General features: G+C 40.3%; 1 protein-coding gene across 9 annotated transcripts in view; it reads right to left on the bottom strand.

Moving 5' to 3' along the window:
* LOC124140852 (FH1/FH2 domain-containing protein 3-like) overlaps positions 1-17,174 on the bottom strand; it is a 164,400-nt gene that overhangs the window by 105,265 nt on the left and 41,961 nt on the right. For 7 of the 9 annotated variants that reach the window (XR_007221732.1, XM_046508642.2, XM_048397602.1 and 4 more), the window contains exon 2: positions 7,328-7,387. Coding sequence is in view for 7 of the 9 variants with exons in the window: in XM_046508642.2 (XP_046364598.2) it covers positions 7,328-7,387 (60 nt within the window). In the remaining 2 variants the exon portion in view is untranslated. Of the gene's footprint in view, positions 1-7,327; positions 7,388-9,069; positions 9,194-14,810; positions 14,862-17,174 lie in introns of those variants that run through there. The other 2 variants (XM_048397603.1, XM_048397607.1) reach the window with 2 other exon arrangements.

Raw genomic sequence — 17,174 nt, 5'->3', positions numbered from 1 at the left:
TGCGTACGATGCCATTTCTTTGGTTATTCTCGGTTATATCTAATCCCGACCAATTACTGGCAACGACTCGCCTCTACCCGTGCCGCCTCTCATAAGTGTCAAAAGCTGGTTACTAGCAATATCACAGGTGAGAGGCAAAAACTAATTTAATTTTGCAGCTAGATGGCCAGCATTTCCCCGTTCTAGATTCCTCGTCTGATGAGGCCGTGCTGGCTGGGTAAACACGCGCTACCTTGAGGAGACTACAGCGCCATGGACACGTGTTAACATATCGTGTCTGTGTTCCTGCCAGATCAGTAGCTTACGCCTCTTCCCCGTTATAACGAATAGTGTCTGTATTCAAACAAACAGCTTCACTATCTTCTCTGTGTCCAATTATATCAATAACCCTCCCTGTAGATGTATGTTTTTTCTTTTTTTGTAGAACGGTACCAATTCTTTTATATCATAACTTGCCTTTGTTCCTCATAAATTATCACCTTTACCCCATTATAACGAAAAGGCTACAATTGATAACGAAGACGTTTCCATGTTTCGTACAGTTTTTGTTTGTTTGTTTGTTTGTTGTTTAACGCCGCACTCAGCAATATTCCAGCTATATGACGGCGGTCTGTAAAATAATCGAGTCTAAACACGACAATCCAGTGATTGACATCATGAGCATCGATCCACGCAATTCGTACAGAATTGTGACTATCATATATACACTGTTGTGTCGAATTTGAAGGGAGCTACGTAAATACTTCGAGTTATCCGAGGTTCGACACAACCGAAAATGATGAATGACGAAGAAATACACAGGGGGTAAACTTTTGCTTCGAGACAACCGCAAGTTCGACAAATCGAAATTCGACACAACGGGTGTTTGACTGTACATAAAAATTATGTCAGCGTTAATATAACATAAACTGTTGTATCATACAGGTTTCTACCTGAACCAGTTGATTGCGTTTCTAACAAATAGATGTAGGATATTTACTGTTGGGTATAAAGTACATGCTCTGCTATGCACAAAGGGTTTCGACAATCTCATAACGTGTAGTCCTGTGGAATGACTGCGGAATATATATATATATATTCTTAAAACTATTGTTGACTGGCAGCCGGGGCAAGCCGAGATCAAACTAAACCAACTCTCTAGTGTCTTTGATTCCACAGCAGAGGAGGAAACGGTTCTTTTGACAAAAAGGTGTTGTCTTTAGTGTTTCAGTCATACTCACTTCAGCTCCCATATTGTACCCTAGCTTATATTCCACACCCTTTAAACCGCAAAATGTCTCTGCTGTACCGTCTTTTTATAAATTGACAGTCTTTTACTTTATGAAATGGTCATTCCTTCTTTCCCATTACATTAGAAACTGTCTCAGCATGTTGTAAAACGCACAACTTAAAAGGATCATTTGTCACTATCCTGATCACCAGTTCATCTAAATAACAGAGATTGTTTCATATCGATGATATACATACAAACTCATTAAAGAAATCTATTCATTTCATGCAAATACAGCGGAACCTATTTTTTTGCAGGAAAAATTATTCTTTGATTAATTTTCACTTAAAGGCTTCTTTTAATCTTACTTTTTGATATATTGTTAATTTTGCGCTTAATATTTATGATCTTTCCGTGTCAATCCTGTAAGAAATTCAAAATTTGGAAACCACTGTACAATGACACTTCAGATTGACGAAACCAGCTGCCGGTTGATCTTCTGTACGTCATCGCCCCGTTTAAACTAAGATGTCTTCAGACGTTCCCGATCGCGTTTTTTATTTTTGTTTTCCTGTTTCTATATCGGTAATTCCACAGGTGGCAGCTTGTTGTTCTCGTCAGATGTAGAGATTTAATTACCGTAATTACTGTAAGATTACAATATGTACGGCTCCACCCGTGTTGTACCTACCTCTGAAGTTAAACTGATTTTTGTGGAATCGTAAAGACATGAGACATCAACAGGTGGGGTTACCATGGTAATGTAGGGAGAAGGTCATTCCTAACGTCAGTATGTATGCATCTTGCCAACATTTCTTGTTGGATAACAAACAAGGTGGTTGTTGAGTTAGTCAGTGTGAGGAGTCATCACCATACCGCACAGCGCTAGGGTACATGATGCTAGGTGACGCAATGACGTCATTGCCTTTATCGTCAATCATCAATGGCACTGGAGCCTATAAGACAATGGAAGGTGCGATACTTACCAATCCCAGCTACTAAATTGTTGGCTCTAGAACACTAGTACTGGAGCACTAATTGAATCTGTGAATTTCGTTTTACACCACTTTAGGTGAGCGATCTTGAGTGAGTTGGCTTTTACGCAGTTTTTCAGTTGTATGAGCTCAATTTGGTAAGAAGGTCTAACGTGATGCAGTTCGGAAACGTTTACCTCTTGGTGAAAACGGCGAGTACGGGTGTGTTGCTGACAATGCAACACTCGTCATCAACTAGAATCTGTTCAAACCAAAGATCAGCGGATCCTTGTAGGACTCAAATGCGAAACTCGGTGCCTTAGGCCACTGGTCTACTCCTGCAAAGAACGCGCACTGAGCACAAATCCATTAAATCATGGCGTGTCAGGTTATTGAGGGGCCAAAGCTCAAAGGGACGAAAGCTCAAAATGACGAAGGTCGACGACGTTTGTGAAACTTGTGGGCATGTGAATGACACCAATAAGTATAGAGTCCTACACATCCACCATAGCAATGAACACAGAGAACAGTGGTGATTGTTTGGAGCATAATAACATGGTTCTATTAGTATTGATTCTTTATGGTATACTTTAGAGTACGTTTCTTCGAAAATAAATCATATTTTCTTGGCTTCATACGCAACTCCTCTTTTTTCTTTGACGCATCATAAACATTCATTTGGAAATGTTATAGGTGACCTGGTATACTAGGTGTAAACGTGGTACAACGCATTTGGTGGTATGCAGAGAAACCGACTCATCTGTTTCACATTTAGATCTGTGCAAAAGATTCAGAGAGACAACACACTCTCCACAAGACAGAATGGCAAAGGGATGACTTCAACTTTCCAACAGTCAATTTTCCCTCGAGCAGTCGAGGTGTCTACAGTTCACAGCGTATGAGGCACAATCGAGGATGTTCTTTGTACGCAGTCCTTAAGGAGCGTCACACGACTCTTGCTCAAACGTTGTGTGATCAATGATACAACATGCAATGCCTCGGCAAAGCTTTCAAAAGGTTCTACGGTAGACATGTGGAGGATATTCCAAATTTTGCATTGGTGACAAACATGATGTCCGATGCAATTCCCTTTTTTGCTTGTACCAGTTCACGTGTTGTCTTCAGATGAACAATTGACTTGTCTTTACATGTGTTTGTGACGGGTGCCACCGGTGGGGCAAGACACGTTCACCTTTTCGCGAACATTTGGCATAATCAGTTTATAGTGATTTATATAGACATTTTAATGATAAAGTCGGCATCGTACAACGGACTCATATTTCTAATAATTATGGAAATGTATTTGTCGCTTTTATTTATTCAACTTGACTAACACAGTAGCACGGCCACCAAGTATGTTAATGTGAGAAAACCCCGTCATTTCCCAAACAGCTGTGTCGCGTTCGGTGTATCAGTTGTCCCGAATTAGGAAAAAACCTGCTTGGTATGACAACATTTTATGTAGGATTATTACAGCCGACGCAATAGCATATCAGATGAGGATGGCATGTTGCATTTTGACTCATGCATTCTTGTACAGTGCATTACACACGTGCGTATTAGCCAGCATGTGTGCCTGCAAGCGTGCACATAACACCGGATCTATCACCTATTGTAAAACATTTTGGCTCATCTTCTTGGTATGCCTGTTCTATTTGGCAAACAAAAATACACAAGCTTGTGAGTTCTCCACTAGTTCAAAGAGTCCTGCTATTAAAAACATTGCACATCTTCAACGCCAGCGAAATTGCTGTGGTTATACGTGTTTATTAAGAACACTGATATCTAACGTATCATACTAGTACAGTGGAACCCCGCTTGTCTGGATCCCACATATCCGGAAACCTCGTTCTGGGCAACTTTTTATGAAAAACGAAAAAGGGTTGTGATTTTCTGAGCCGCGACATATCTAAATGGCTTGAATAAATGCGTGCGCTATTAATTACAATAACTTCAGTTCACGGGACACACATATCTATGAAGAAAATATGTCTTTCAATCGTCTTGTTTTTAAAAAACAAACGCCTTCTGATTGTGACCCGGGCCACACGCTTGGAAAACCCCCCCAGAGACGTTGATTATATATTTGGAATAACCTAATACCTGAATTGATATGAATTATGGCATTTAATTATGTTCCTTTTAATGGTTGTTATATTGCAATGAACTGGGTTGAAAAGGCACATAATGCCTTTGGAACTGAATACCTTGACAATAGTATTGCTGTTATACGTTAAGGCATATATACACCGTCTAAACTACGTCATACTATTGTTGAGACCGTTACTGAAAGCTTGAAAGCTACCAATTGTGCACCATTTCAGTTTGAAAATGTTGTGCGGCGTCAGGCAACAAACACTAAGTCTTACTCTCACTTGTTTAAAGTTAATGCAGGTGATATAAGAGGTGGAAGCTTACTGGTCAACAGGGGGGACACAGAAGAGACATAACTCGTAATAGCCACTGGTTGGGCTACGATGGATCTAAGAAATTCCAGCCAGTCCCTTACCTCGGGAAGATGGAATAAACATGCTGGATAAACTGTATCAGCCCCTGATAATAAACGGAAAACTGCAATCCTTGATGTTGATGTTCTAGTGTTTATTTTGGCCATATATTCAAAATTACATTAGACAGACAACACTATTGAAAAAACAATATCGTTTCAATCAAAATATAACACTTGTTATTTCTGAACATTGATGTAATTTTATGAAGGGACATATTAATCATTTGGCACTGATGAACTTAACGTCCAAGTAGAGGGTATTTGTGGTTTGTACCCCATCCTGTACCTTGGCTAAAATGCGTGTAAATCATGGCCCTTGTATGCAGTAAATCAGCAGGTTCACCGAAATGGATGGCTCTATCTGCGTCACGATTTGTATTATCTGTTGACCTCAATCGCATTGCGTGACGCCGTTTACTGTAAACTTCGCAGAAGAATGTGATGGATGTGTGCCCGCGACTCAGCACGGAACATGTTAGAAACAGTGTAAGGAAACCCAGAAATAACCACCCAAGTATGTTTCTGCGCTACGATCGGTAGAGATTTGGTTCCGGGTCAAACTGTGTTTTCAAAGAAACCTCATCTCCCAGAAACGAGAAATATATGTCAAACACAAATATATGTCATACACTAGCGGTATCCCTATAACATACGAAGTGTGTGAAATTCTCCCCGACACAAACACTCACTCAAGAGATATAGTTGGTGTACATGTTTCTAATGCGGACAAATAGGTTTACGGAATAACAGGGTCCGAACTAATGTGTTTCTGGAATAAGAAGGTCCGGAAGGCGGACTAATGCTTTTCCGGAATAACAGGGACCCGGACTTATGGGTTTCTGGTATAACAAGGTCCGAAATAATGGGTTTACGGAATAACAATGTCCGGACTAATTGGTTTACGGAATAACAAGGTCCGGACTAATGGGTTTACGGAATAACAATGTCCGGACTAATGGGTTTACGGAATAACAAGGTCCGGACTAATGGGTTTACGGAATAACAAGGTCCGGACTAATGGGTTTACGGAATAACAAGGTCCGGACTAATGGGTTTACGGAATAACAAGGTCCGGACTAATGGGTTTACGGAATAACAAGGTCCGGACTAATTGGTTTACGGAATAACAATGTCCGGACTAATGGGTTAACGGAATAACAATGTCCGGACTAATGGGTTTACGGAATAACAAGGTCCGGACCTATGGGTATACGGAATAACAATGTCCGGACTAATGGGTTTACGGAATAACAAGGTCCGGACTAATTGGTTTACGGAATAACAATGTCCGGACTAATGGGTTAACGGAATAACAAGGTCCGGACTAATGGGTTTACGGAATAACAAGGTCCGGACCTATGGGTATACGGAATAACAATGTCCGGACTAATGGGTTTACGGAATAACAAGGTCCGGACTAATGGGTATACGGAATAACAATGTCCGGACTAATGGGTTTACGGAATAACAAGGTCCGGACTAATGGGTTTACGGAATAACAAGGTCCGGACTAATGGGTTTACGGAATAACAAGGTCCGGACTAATTGGTTCACGGAATAACAAGGTCCGGACTAATGGGTTTACGGAATAACAATGTCCGGACTAATGGGTTTACGGAATAACAAGGTCCGGACTAATTGGTTTACGGAATACCGGGGTCAGGACTGATGGTTTTTTTGGAATAACAGGGTCCGGAATAATGTTTTTTTCCGGAATAACATGGTCTGGAGTAATGGAGTTTTACTGGGTTCTGGATATGGTATAATGCATTATATACATTTATGTACTACTACCTATGACAGTATGTCTCCTAACGTGCGACTAATCCGTAGATAGTGCTCAGTCACTGTTACCGTGATGTTATTACAAGTTGATTGCTATTACATGCAGCGTATTACCAGTGTTAAATCCATCAAGAAAATCTCGCTGTTTAGTCTGGCGAATACGTGCAAATTCTGAACCCGTTCGCATGGAAATGTTTAAGCATCTTAAACTAAATGTATACAAAGCAGACGGTTCCACATTACAACGATATAAAAAGTCTTAGTGGATAAATCAGACTGTGTTCTTGTGCATAGCAAGCGTACAGGCTCGTAAAGTTATTTTCAAGGCTTGGCATTAAGTACGGACTAACTGAATATATTAGGTCAACGGCAGAGAATGATCTGCTGAAACAGACACCATTGGGCGTAAAAGGCAACATACTGATAATTTATTTGTTTGTTGTTTAACGCCGCACTCAGTAACATTCCAGCTATATGACAGCAGTCTGTAAATAATCGAGTCTGGTCCAGACAATCCAGTGATCAATATCATGAGCAGTGATCCACGCAATTGGGATCGATGATATGCATCAACCAAGTCAGCAAGCCTGACCACCCGATCCTGTTAGTCGCCTCTTACGTCAAGAATAGTTGCCTTTTACGGCAAGCATGGGTTGCTGAAGACCAATTCTTCCCCGGATCTTCGAGGGTCTTGTCGAAGTGAAGATCAGGTATGCTGATGATGGTTACCTCTTTGGTGAAACCAACAAGCGCGGTATGGTGCTGATAGACCACTGATCGGGATCATGTCATGTATAAAGATCGCCCTAGCGACATTTCAGGGCACGAAATAAGAAGTTGTGTACTTACCGCGCCATAAGTCTTGGGGCTGGTGGTCAGACCGCTGCCGTACCCTCTGTCATAGGACGGCTGGAAGCAGAGGACAAACACTTGACACGATGTTTAGCGGGAATTACATGTGCGTTACCTCCAGGTGTACTACGTGTGTATATCTCGTACATCCCGGTTCCAGTAGGGATAGGGACGGCAATAAAACAATGGGAACTGTTTAGTGACGACCATAAGCCTTAAGAACATGCTACTATGACACTGTAAGCTTCTGGACGTTATTAGTAATGGTAATAGTGTAATAATTGTTTATATAAGATAACTAGGCGATAAATCACAAAGCACAATGACGAAAGAAGCGTGGTTTATTTCACGATAAAACATTGTCCTTGTTAATCTTACAATAAAACGCTGCAGGGAGAATAAACCATGAGGGGCTCATTTTATTTCTTAAATAAACACTCTTTTTTTTGCTTTGTGTAACATGCTGCACGACATAATTACATGTATGTAGCATCTAACATCCAGGTACATTAAGATACATCTTTGTGGATTCAGCGGAAAACACATTTCTATTTTAGAGTCTTTATCGATACCTTTGACATCGTTGAACGTAATATGGCCATATATATGCATGGAACTTTCTCGCATTTTATTGATGCGCAATAATACTGAACTCTGCCTTTCTGTCAGCAACTACCATTCTGTGCACTGTTCGCTCATTCGCAATGAAAGGTCTATAAAACTTGTTATTTTTTTAAAAACCCACACATTTCTGGGGCAAATTTCGGAAATGTTGAGCGCAGTTACTCAAGGTAAATGTACAGAACATGCGTGGCTATATATGTGTTTGTTTGTTGTTCAACGCCGCACTCAGCAATATTTCGGCTATATGGCGGCGGTCTGTAAATAATCAAGTCTGGACCAGACAATCCAGTGATTGACATCATTAGCATTGATCCATGAAAGTGGGATACAATGACATGCGTCAACCAAGTCAGCTACCCTGACCGTTACTCGCCTTTTACGACAAGCATTGCTTAGTGAAGACCTATTCTACCCCGGATCTTCACCTGTCAGCTATATATATGACAATGGAATGACTATTTGAACTGTCAAACAACTGAATGAAATACATGTGGTGTCCTGCGCTCTGCTTTTCTCTTCAGGTTAAAGTATCGATGTTTGTTGTGGGTTCCAACAGTTCACAATACCGTATTGTTTGACTGCGTGTTTCATTATCGTCAAACTAATCTGGATGACATGGGCAGAAAGGGAACGTGATATGAAGATTCGAACCAGGCTGTGTGCGTTGCAAGCAAACGCCACAACCACTGTGTCAGTCCCCGTGGTGCATCAAAGACGTATATACATCTATTTACGTCTTTGGCTGCATATAAGGTCATAGTAAATTGTGCAGCTAATCTACATGAGCAGGGACGCCTTATATAAAAACAATTACAGACAATTTACAGACAGAGATTCAGATGAACAAATAACGAAATTGCTGTAGCCTTATGAAAAACAAGGATCGATCCGGTCGCCTTGGTGACAAGTCAGGACCTTAGCAACTGAGTCACTGTGGAAAACAAACATCCTCATGCTGTAGTGAACAGAATGTGTTATGAACACATCGCACGAACACACCATTCTGTCTGAAAGAAAGGCGATAACGATCATACATGCACAATGTTAATATGCATAAGCAGCTTAATACGTGTATTCCGGAAACGTTTAAAACTCATTAATTTCCACAAACTTACCAGTCGAAAACCTCCATGATCCAATCATCACAAAAGACCTGGTTAGTTTTGTAATACAACTTGATTCAATCTCTTCTCAATAGGTCGAAAACTGAAACCCCTATGAGCGCTTTCACTCTTCTGGTGCTGGCGAGTCTTGCAGTCGCAATTAACAGCACAGGACTGAACAAGGGGATGTACGTACGAGGTGTAATTTGTTTCTTCCCAAAATATATATTGAGAACCCCTTTTTTACTTGAGTGATGGTAATTTCAGGATGTTAGGTGAACGGCGAGAAACTTCTTGGGACGTTTCCAGATATACCCAAAAAGTGGCATTACTTTGGCGCGTCGGACCAGAGACGTTAAAGATAATATCAGATGGCTGTTCAAACGTGTTATTGTTTACAACATAATTCATAGAGTTGATTAGAAACCCAATATAACGCTCCTGTCGCCATTGAACTCATTTCGTAGTGCGCTAAGTAATTTAAAGTAAAAGGACTTGAATCTTCTGTGAGCACAAAGACTAGTAGATACTTCGTAGATATTACCTTAGTAACCATAAAATGTATTTAAGTGTGTTTCTTTTCGTCAAGAGACTTTTTTCATCAGAGTGAGTGAGTGAGTATGGTTTTACGCCGCTTTTAGCAATATTCCAGCAATATCACGGCGGGGGACACCAGAAATGGGCTTCACACATTGTACCCATGTCGGGAATCGAACCCGGGTCTTCGGCGTGACGAGCGAACGCTTAAACCACTAGGCTACCCGACCGCCCCTTTTTTCATCAGAGATTTTCCTGGGAATATGGTTTCTTTTAGGTTATAAACGGTTATATATCGTACAATTGCGAAATCATAGGAAAATTAAATATAATTCAAATCATATATAATTCAGATTTTCTGCGATTTCTGCGTGTTGAAACTTTGATTGGCTAAAGTTGTCTAAGGTTGTGAATCCTACAGTATATGTCATAGGCTATTGAATTTAAGTTTACACTTCCAATATAAAACCTAAGTACATACTGTCAATATTCAATTATGTATTCATTTTGTTAGTATTTTTTAAAGCTACAAGGGTTTGTGGACAAGTAAATGGCACGAAATTATACCTTTCCCACGAGAGAAGAGCGACAGTGTATACCTACATGACAATGACCACGAAAGGTAACAGTGTACCACGAGTTTAACCTACATAGGTATTTTAGTATACGTATGTTTCTGTTAAGAATCATTGTCTTTATAAAGATAAATGTTCAGATGTTGTGACTATAAGCGTTAGCTGGAGCTCGTCACGCCGTAGGCCCGGGTTCAATTCCCCACATAGGTACAATGTGTGAAGGCAATTTCTTCCCCAGTCGTGATATTGCTGTAGTATTGCTAAAACCACACTCACTCACTACTCACTCACTCTTAAGACTTGAACTATGCGAGCGTGTGTGTCGAGCGAATACTTTAACCACTGGACGACCCCACCATCCCTTTAAACTGTTAGAAGACAGAAGGTGGCCTCCTGTTGAAGATGATTAAAGTTCCAGTTCCAGACATTTATGTATATAATATTATTATTATTTATTGAATCACTGTACCATCAGAACTGTTATCTATTTGGAACTAAAAGCCAATAACGTTTTATCAACGTGTTACTACACGAAAGAGGAACAAGAATAGGGCTCCGGTACTTTAACATGCTAATAGACGAAAGTCATTGCGCTAAAACCGCTTTGTTGATCTGGTCCCTGACATTTAGTCCTGCACCGCGACCGTGGAATATATTTATTTTAAGAAAAAAAAATAATCTAGAAATGCATACAAAAGCAAGTCTAACCAGCTCAAGCTAGCTCTATTCCACAGCATAGGGATTTTTTATATATTTTTAGAGTCAAGAGTGAGTGAGTGAGTACGGTTTTACGCCGCTTTTAGCAATCTTCCAGCAATATCACGGCGGGGGACACCAGAAATGGGCTTTACACATTGTACCCATGTCGGGAATCGAACCCGGGTCTTCGGCCTGACGAGCGAACGCTTTAACCACTAGGCTACCCGACCGCCCCTTTTAGAGTCAAGAAGGATATTGTGTAATATAAGATTTCAGAGACTAAATGTTAGTCTACCTGACATTATACTCTCCATATAAAGACGAACAGGATCTGCCCTATCTCTGTCGTTATCCACATGTTGTCCAACCAGCCCTGACAAACAGTTTGCTATTTATACAGAATACAATTCCTCAGCACTCTCAGATCCTCTGTGTATCCACAGTGAAATGGTTGTATGTGTGGATAGGAGCTGTTTAGTAAAATACAAAACTTTTGTAAATACAAAACGGTATTTATTTAAACTCTACTACACGTTGTTCCAGAAATACCAATTTAATAAAAAGTTTATTTAGATAGGCGTCAGTACAGTTAGATGTCTCATTACGACGCTCTGTAGGAATTCACAACACATTCTAACACGTTATACATCAAAGATGCACTGGTTATCCTAACTGCATGCGGTAAAGCATCTGTGGATCTGTATCATCGCAGCGTGGCCCTACGTCAGGTGTTCTTACCATCTCCGGTCAGTGGTGATTCATTGAGAGACAGCGCCCAGTCTCAAGCAATGTTCCAACCACCGCATTCCCTGTATGGCGCGCTGCAGTAATATCTCATAGCATTGTTTACATCGCATCTGCAAAGTGCATGTCTCAACAACAAGTCCGTTGTGGAGTCACTATTCTTTATTTAACCTTCAGATTTTAAGTTTTTGTCTAGAACGTGTAAATTTCGTTGGTTTTCGTTTGCTTTGATTTGGCCTACAGAATCATGCCAGCACATGACTTTATGCACCCTAATACGTGGCCATGGCGTGTCTCAGGTCTGTTTATTTGCTGATACATGCCTATATTATTGGAACCACCGGACTATGGATTACGTACATAAATATGCAATAAAGAATTCAAATGAGGAATATGTGTAGGAAATGCCAGATTTAAATCCCCGATATCATGTCGTGTACCGATGGAAACTAGTCAGGGAAGGACTGTACGAAGGTATACAATTGTAACTTAAAAATAATTATATACTGAACAAAATTAAAAACTTCACAATCCTAAAATTTTAACATTTTGACCAGTTATCATTGTTGGCCCTTATTGTGTATTTAAACAGTAATGGCCACGTATTGTCTTCAGATAACACCCGTTTTTGTGCAGGTGAATCGATCAAAATCATGTGCACAGCACTATAGTGGCAAAAGTGGTTTTTCACGTGCAACTGGTCACGTGGCCATAATACCGCACGTGTTTTCAGCCATACTTGTTAGCAGTCATTAACAAAAAAAGAAAAACACAAGAAAACAAAGGTCTTTACGGCCATTTGTCATGCCACGTCTTTCAAATGTGCAACGTGAACGTGCCATCGGCATGTTGCAGACGGGAACGTCCGTAGCTGAAGTCGCAAGAACGATGGGTTGTTGTCGACGGACTGTTTATGATTTACAGACGCGTCTACAGCAAACGGGTACCACCGCTGATCGCCCTCGGCCAGGTCGACCACGTGTGACGTCACATGCAGAGGATCGTCAGATTGCCTTACGTCACCTCCGTAACCGATTTTTGACGGCTACATCAAGCAGAAATGAACTGTTTAGGGGTAGACTGAGTACGCAAACTGTTCGAAACCGTCTGAGAACTTCTCACCTTCAAGCACGACGGCCATACTGCGGGCCGATTCTGACTCAATTACACAGACGTCAACGTCAATTGTGGGCACAGCGACACTTACGATTGACTCGGAGGAATTGGAATCAAGTCGTCTTCAGTGATGAATCCCGATTTAATCTTCGATTTGCTGATGGTAGGGCGAGGGTGTGGAGGCGCCGTCATGAACGTTACGCCCAGTGTTGTGTACAGGAAGTTGACAGATTTCGAGGCGGAAGTGTCATGATGTGGGGTGTTTACTGTGGCAATGCACGTTCCAGGCTTCTTGTCATCCGTGACAACCTCAACGCTGCTGCTTACCGCGACCAGGTACTGGCACCAGAACTTCTGCCTTTTATGGCAGCACATGGACCCGGTTTGATCTTCCAACACGACAATGCCAGACCCCACACAACAATTTTGACAAGGAATTTCCTTCAGAATGCGTGAGTCAACGTCATGGACTGGCCGTCAAGGTCTCCCGTCCTCAATCCCATCGAACACGTCTGGGATGCTCTTGGCAGAAGTCTGCGCACTCTCCAGAACCAACCACAGAATTTGCAAGATCTTGGCACCATTTTGCAGCAACAATGGCGTCGTCTTCCAAATCATGTGTTCACAAGCATCACAAGGTCCATGCGGAGGCGTTGTGTGGCAGTTGGCAACGCACATGGTGGCCATACACGCTACTGAACTTTTGTGCCATCAGATTCTCGTGCTTGGGACTTATGATTTAAACTGTTGATGTTATTACCGAATACCGTAGGTGCTTGGAACAAATTATGGTTACCACCGTTAATTAAAATCCTTCTTTGGACATTAATGATTAAAAATTACCTTCTCAGATACATTTGTCCGTTGTATATCATATATGGGATTACTTTTAAAAATGTGAAGTTTTTAATTTGACTCAGTATATTTCACGCGACATTTGGCACACGTGGATCCGCAATTTCTGCTCAACATAAGTTAATGTATATATAACTATGTTTGCAAATAGAGAACGTGCAGTACAATGAGAATTTTGATATTCATTATACTCTTCTATCAACTTTCACCATGGCCAATATACATAAAACTATAATCGTCACATTGTTTTTAATCATAAATGTTGTTAGGAAGGTATAATTAGATTGCTAACGTTCTGAATTAATATTAAAGGATCAAGTACAGAAAATTTCGTACTTGATTTACTATTGAAGAATATTGTAGTTTTATCGCAGCAGGGATGCAGAGAAAAGACCTGCACACAGTGCACCCGTGCAGAGAACAGAACCCGAACCTTCGGCTGGACGTGAAAGACCACGACCTGTGTGGCTACCCACCGCCCCAAATATCAACTGTACGTTTTAATCAAAACGCTGCATGCTAAAATTCAGTGTTATAAATAACTACAGTGAACTAAAAACAATGCAAACACAGCAATATAAAAACATGTAATAAAACGATATATGACGTAACAAACAAAACCGAACAAAGTCGGATTGTGCTGCTGCAACAAATCTGAAACTCTTCCAAAATGAATCAAAACACCAGAAAGTAAGAACATTGCACTTCCAACCATGATCTGTGAGCCATAGGTGTTGAGAGGATCACTATGTGGTCCATTGAGACTAGGTCACAAAAGTTTTCCGGGAATTTCGTTATGTGGTATGATCTACTAGGAAATCTAAATATGAGTGTAGATGTGTGAAATAAACTGCCGGGTAAGAGAAATTATACACTTGAAAATTGGATTTGACCAAACAAAATACAAACGTTATCAAAACGTTACTAGGCTGAAAACTAGTCTCCGAAACGCTGCAAACAAACTATGACACCCGTATTAATTACATCGCCATCGAAAACAATTCTTGTTTGTTTGATTTCTAGTGTATATGGTTGTATATTTTCTTTTTCACGGCAGTGTATCTTTAAAATTTCATACCACTTCATTTATTGCGCTACAGATCATGTTTGGGAAGTTTCGTAACACATTGCGCACGTGTGTAAAATGTCAGAACAAGAACGAAGATATTAAACAAGGCAAAGCTACGTAACCGAATGTACAACAGTACAACATCAACACGTGTTTACCATTGTCGCTTTTCAAAACGTTTCACGTTCGCTGCGCTCTTAGGCTGTAGTCTGGAAAAGTACCAAAATCATGAAAGATTAAAAATGTTTGAACTTTAAACAAAATGGGTGGACTGCATCCAGAGGATATTTATACATACCATCAAAGACGATTAAATGTGAAAACAAGTTCGAGTTATGTGTTTAGAGCCCCATGTTCCGCATCTTTGTAAATATTCAAAATACGTGGGTGGACTGGCTTAGAAATAGCAGAGGAACACGTGAAAATAAGTGCTAATGTTCCCTTTCGTCCTTTCTGTGAATATCTGTTGAAGCTGTATCACATACCATTGTATATGAAATATTATCTATATCGTATTACGTACGGCCACCTGCAAACAAACATGTTTGAAGTACTGAATCAGGAAGCAGGGACTATTACAACCGACCTTTATTGTCTCGATCCAGATAATAGAAATGATAGGCAAGTTGGGAAAACCGACATATGAGATTTTATCGACAAGTCATATAAATGTGCAATAACAGAAAAACAATTCCAGATTCATGTTTGAGAGGTATTGCTTGTTCTTCATCTATAGGTTGGAACAAATCTACCTCAAAACATTGAATACTCCAAACATCCATCGAACAAAATCCTCAACGACAAAAAAACTACATGAAGATGTACTTGATTTCAGACCCGTGTCCGAACTATCGTCAAGGCGGTAACACAAGATTAACACCAGGGTTTATCTGAAAAAATGCCTTTTCACAATATTACATAGACTAAATCATGATAAAGAATAAACTGCATGTTTACGTTTCAAATAGACCTCATTCACCAGTTTGCATTAAATAAGACCTGGTGCCCTGTATATTATGTGATGTCATAAGTTATATCCCTCCTTTTTTATGTAACCTTATACCATGTGATACCATCACTTATTCCCCTTCTGTCTCCACGTGACCTTACAGTATCAATCAAAATTACTTTGAACTTTTTTCATCATTCTTATCTGAACACTTCAAAGAATAAATTGATTACAGTTGATTTATACATTGAGTTTGTCTTATCAGAATTAGAAATAGACTGTAAGAGTAATGTTTCGTGGCATTTATCTCCAGACCGCAGATCCACGGGAGAATTAACGACGAGTGTGTGGAGAGTTCTCAACGAATATACAAGATAAAGTGGCGCGGCGCTTGGTTCACTCTTCAGAAAGATTCAGGGCATACCCTATGACGCGTTATCAGATATTCCAACCAATGAAACTGATGTAAGAGAAACGCCAAGTTAGCGGTAGATAAAAAGCATATGGAATCTAACAATGTTTTTGATAATTTGTGTTGGATTTGAATGTTAAAAGCCAAATAAAACACGACTACAATAATTTTTGATACCCCTTACTGTTAATGATGTTTAGATTAGACCTATATTCGATAGGACTGTTAAGTTATGTATTTCAAACACAAGGCACACTAGGCACACTAAGAGCATGCTTTTGAAGCGATCTTATCTATCCAATGTTCTTCGTGGAGCCTAATGCAGATTGTACTCCACTTCAAACAATAACTATAATTAAAAGCGTCGGAGTTATCTCCCATTAATACCTCTCCACTGGCATCACATTTTGAGAAAAAACAAACTTTTCAAAGTTTCGCTGTATGTTCATGTATTGTTTTTTTAAATGATATGATCATCATCTGCCTGCACATAGCGTACGGGTATATATACAATATATGAAACACACAGTCCTGGACAGAGTACTTTTCCTTAATAAATAACATCAAGATGTGTCCGACCGCTCGTCATAACTTTGCAATACAAGAATAACACAGATACCAATGCCTACATGTAGATCTACAAAACAAACCATTACAACCAATCCCTTTACATTCCAGACACAATCAATACCAAGTCCTGACTTAACTGGTCACAGTCGATTTGCAGGCCTCCCTTCACCTGACACCATCTATACCAGCGCCTAACGTAACCGGTCTCAGTCGATTTGAAAGGCCTAAATTTTCCAGACACCATCGATGCCAAGATCTAACTCCACATAAAATCATCATAACTAGCGCCTTGACAAACAAGACACTTACCATCAACTATACAAGTGCTTCATACTTAAAATTTATTATGACAATTGCGTGTGCAATTGACCAAATACAGTAAATGAACGTTTAGCCTGGTTCGTTCATTTGAAAAGGATGTGCTCTAAGTCAGGTGAGGCTAATGGCTGACGTAAGCTTCCCATTGTGAGCTCAACTACCGGGACAGGTGTGTGGGAGGCTAGGCAGGGTGAGGGGCACTGGTTGTTATTACACACATGGCCAGGAATTGTCAACATACGTATCTGATCTCAAAGATGCGTGGTGTGGCTA

The sequence above is a fragment of the Haliotis rufescens genome, unplaced genomic scaffold (assembly GCF_023055435.1).
Source record: "Haliotis rufescens isolate VD_foot unplaced genomic scaffold, xgHalRufe1.0.p SCAF_17, whole genome shotgun sequence".
NCBI lineage: Eukaryota > Metazoa > Mollusca > Gastropoda > Lepetellida > Haliotidae > Haliotis > Haliotis rufescens.
This window is presented reverse-complemented; position numbering and strand designations above follow the sequence as displayed.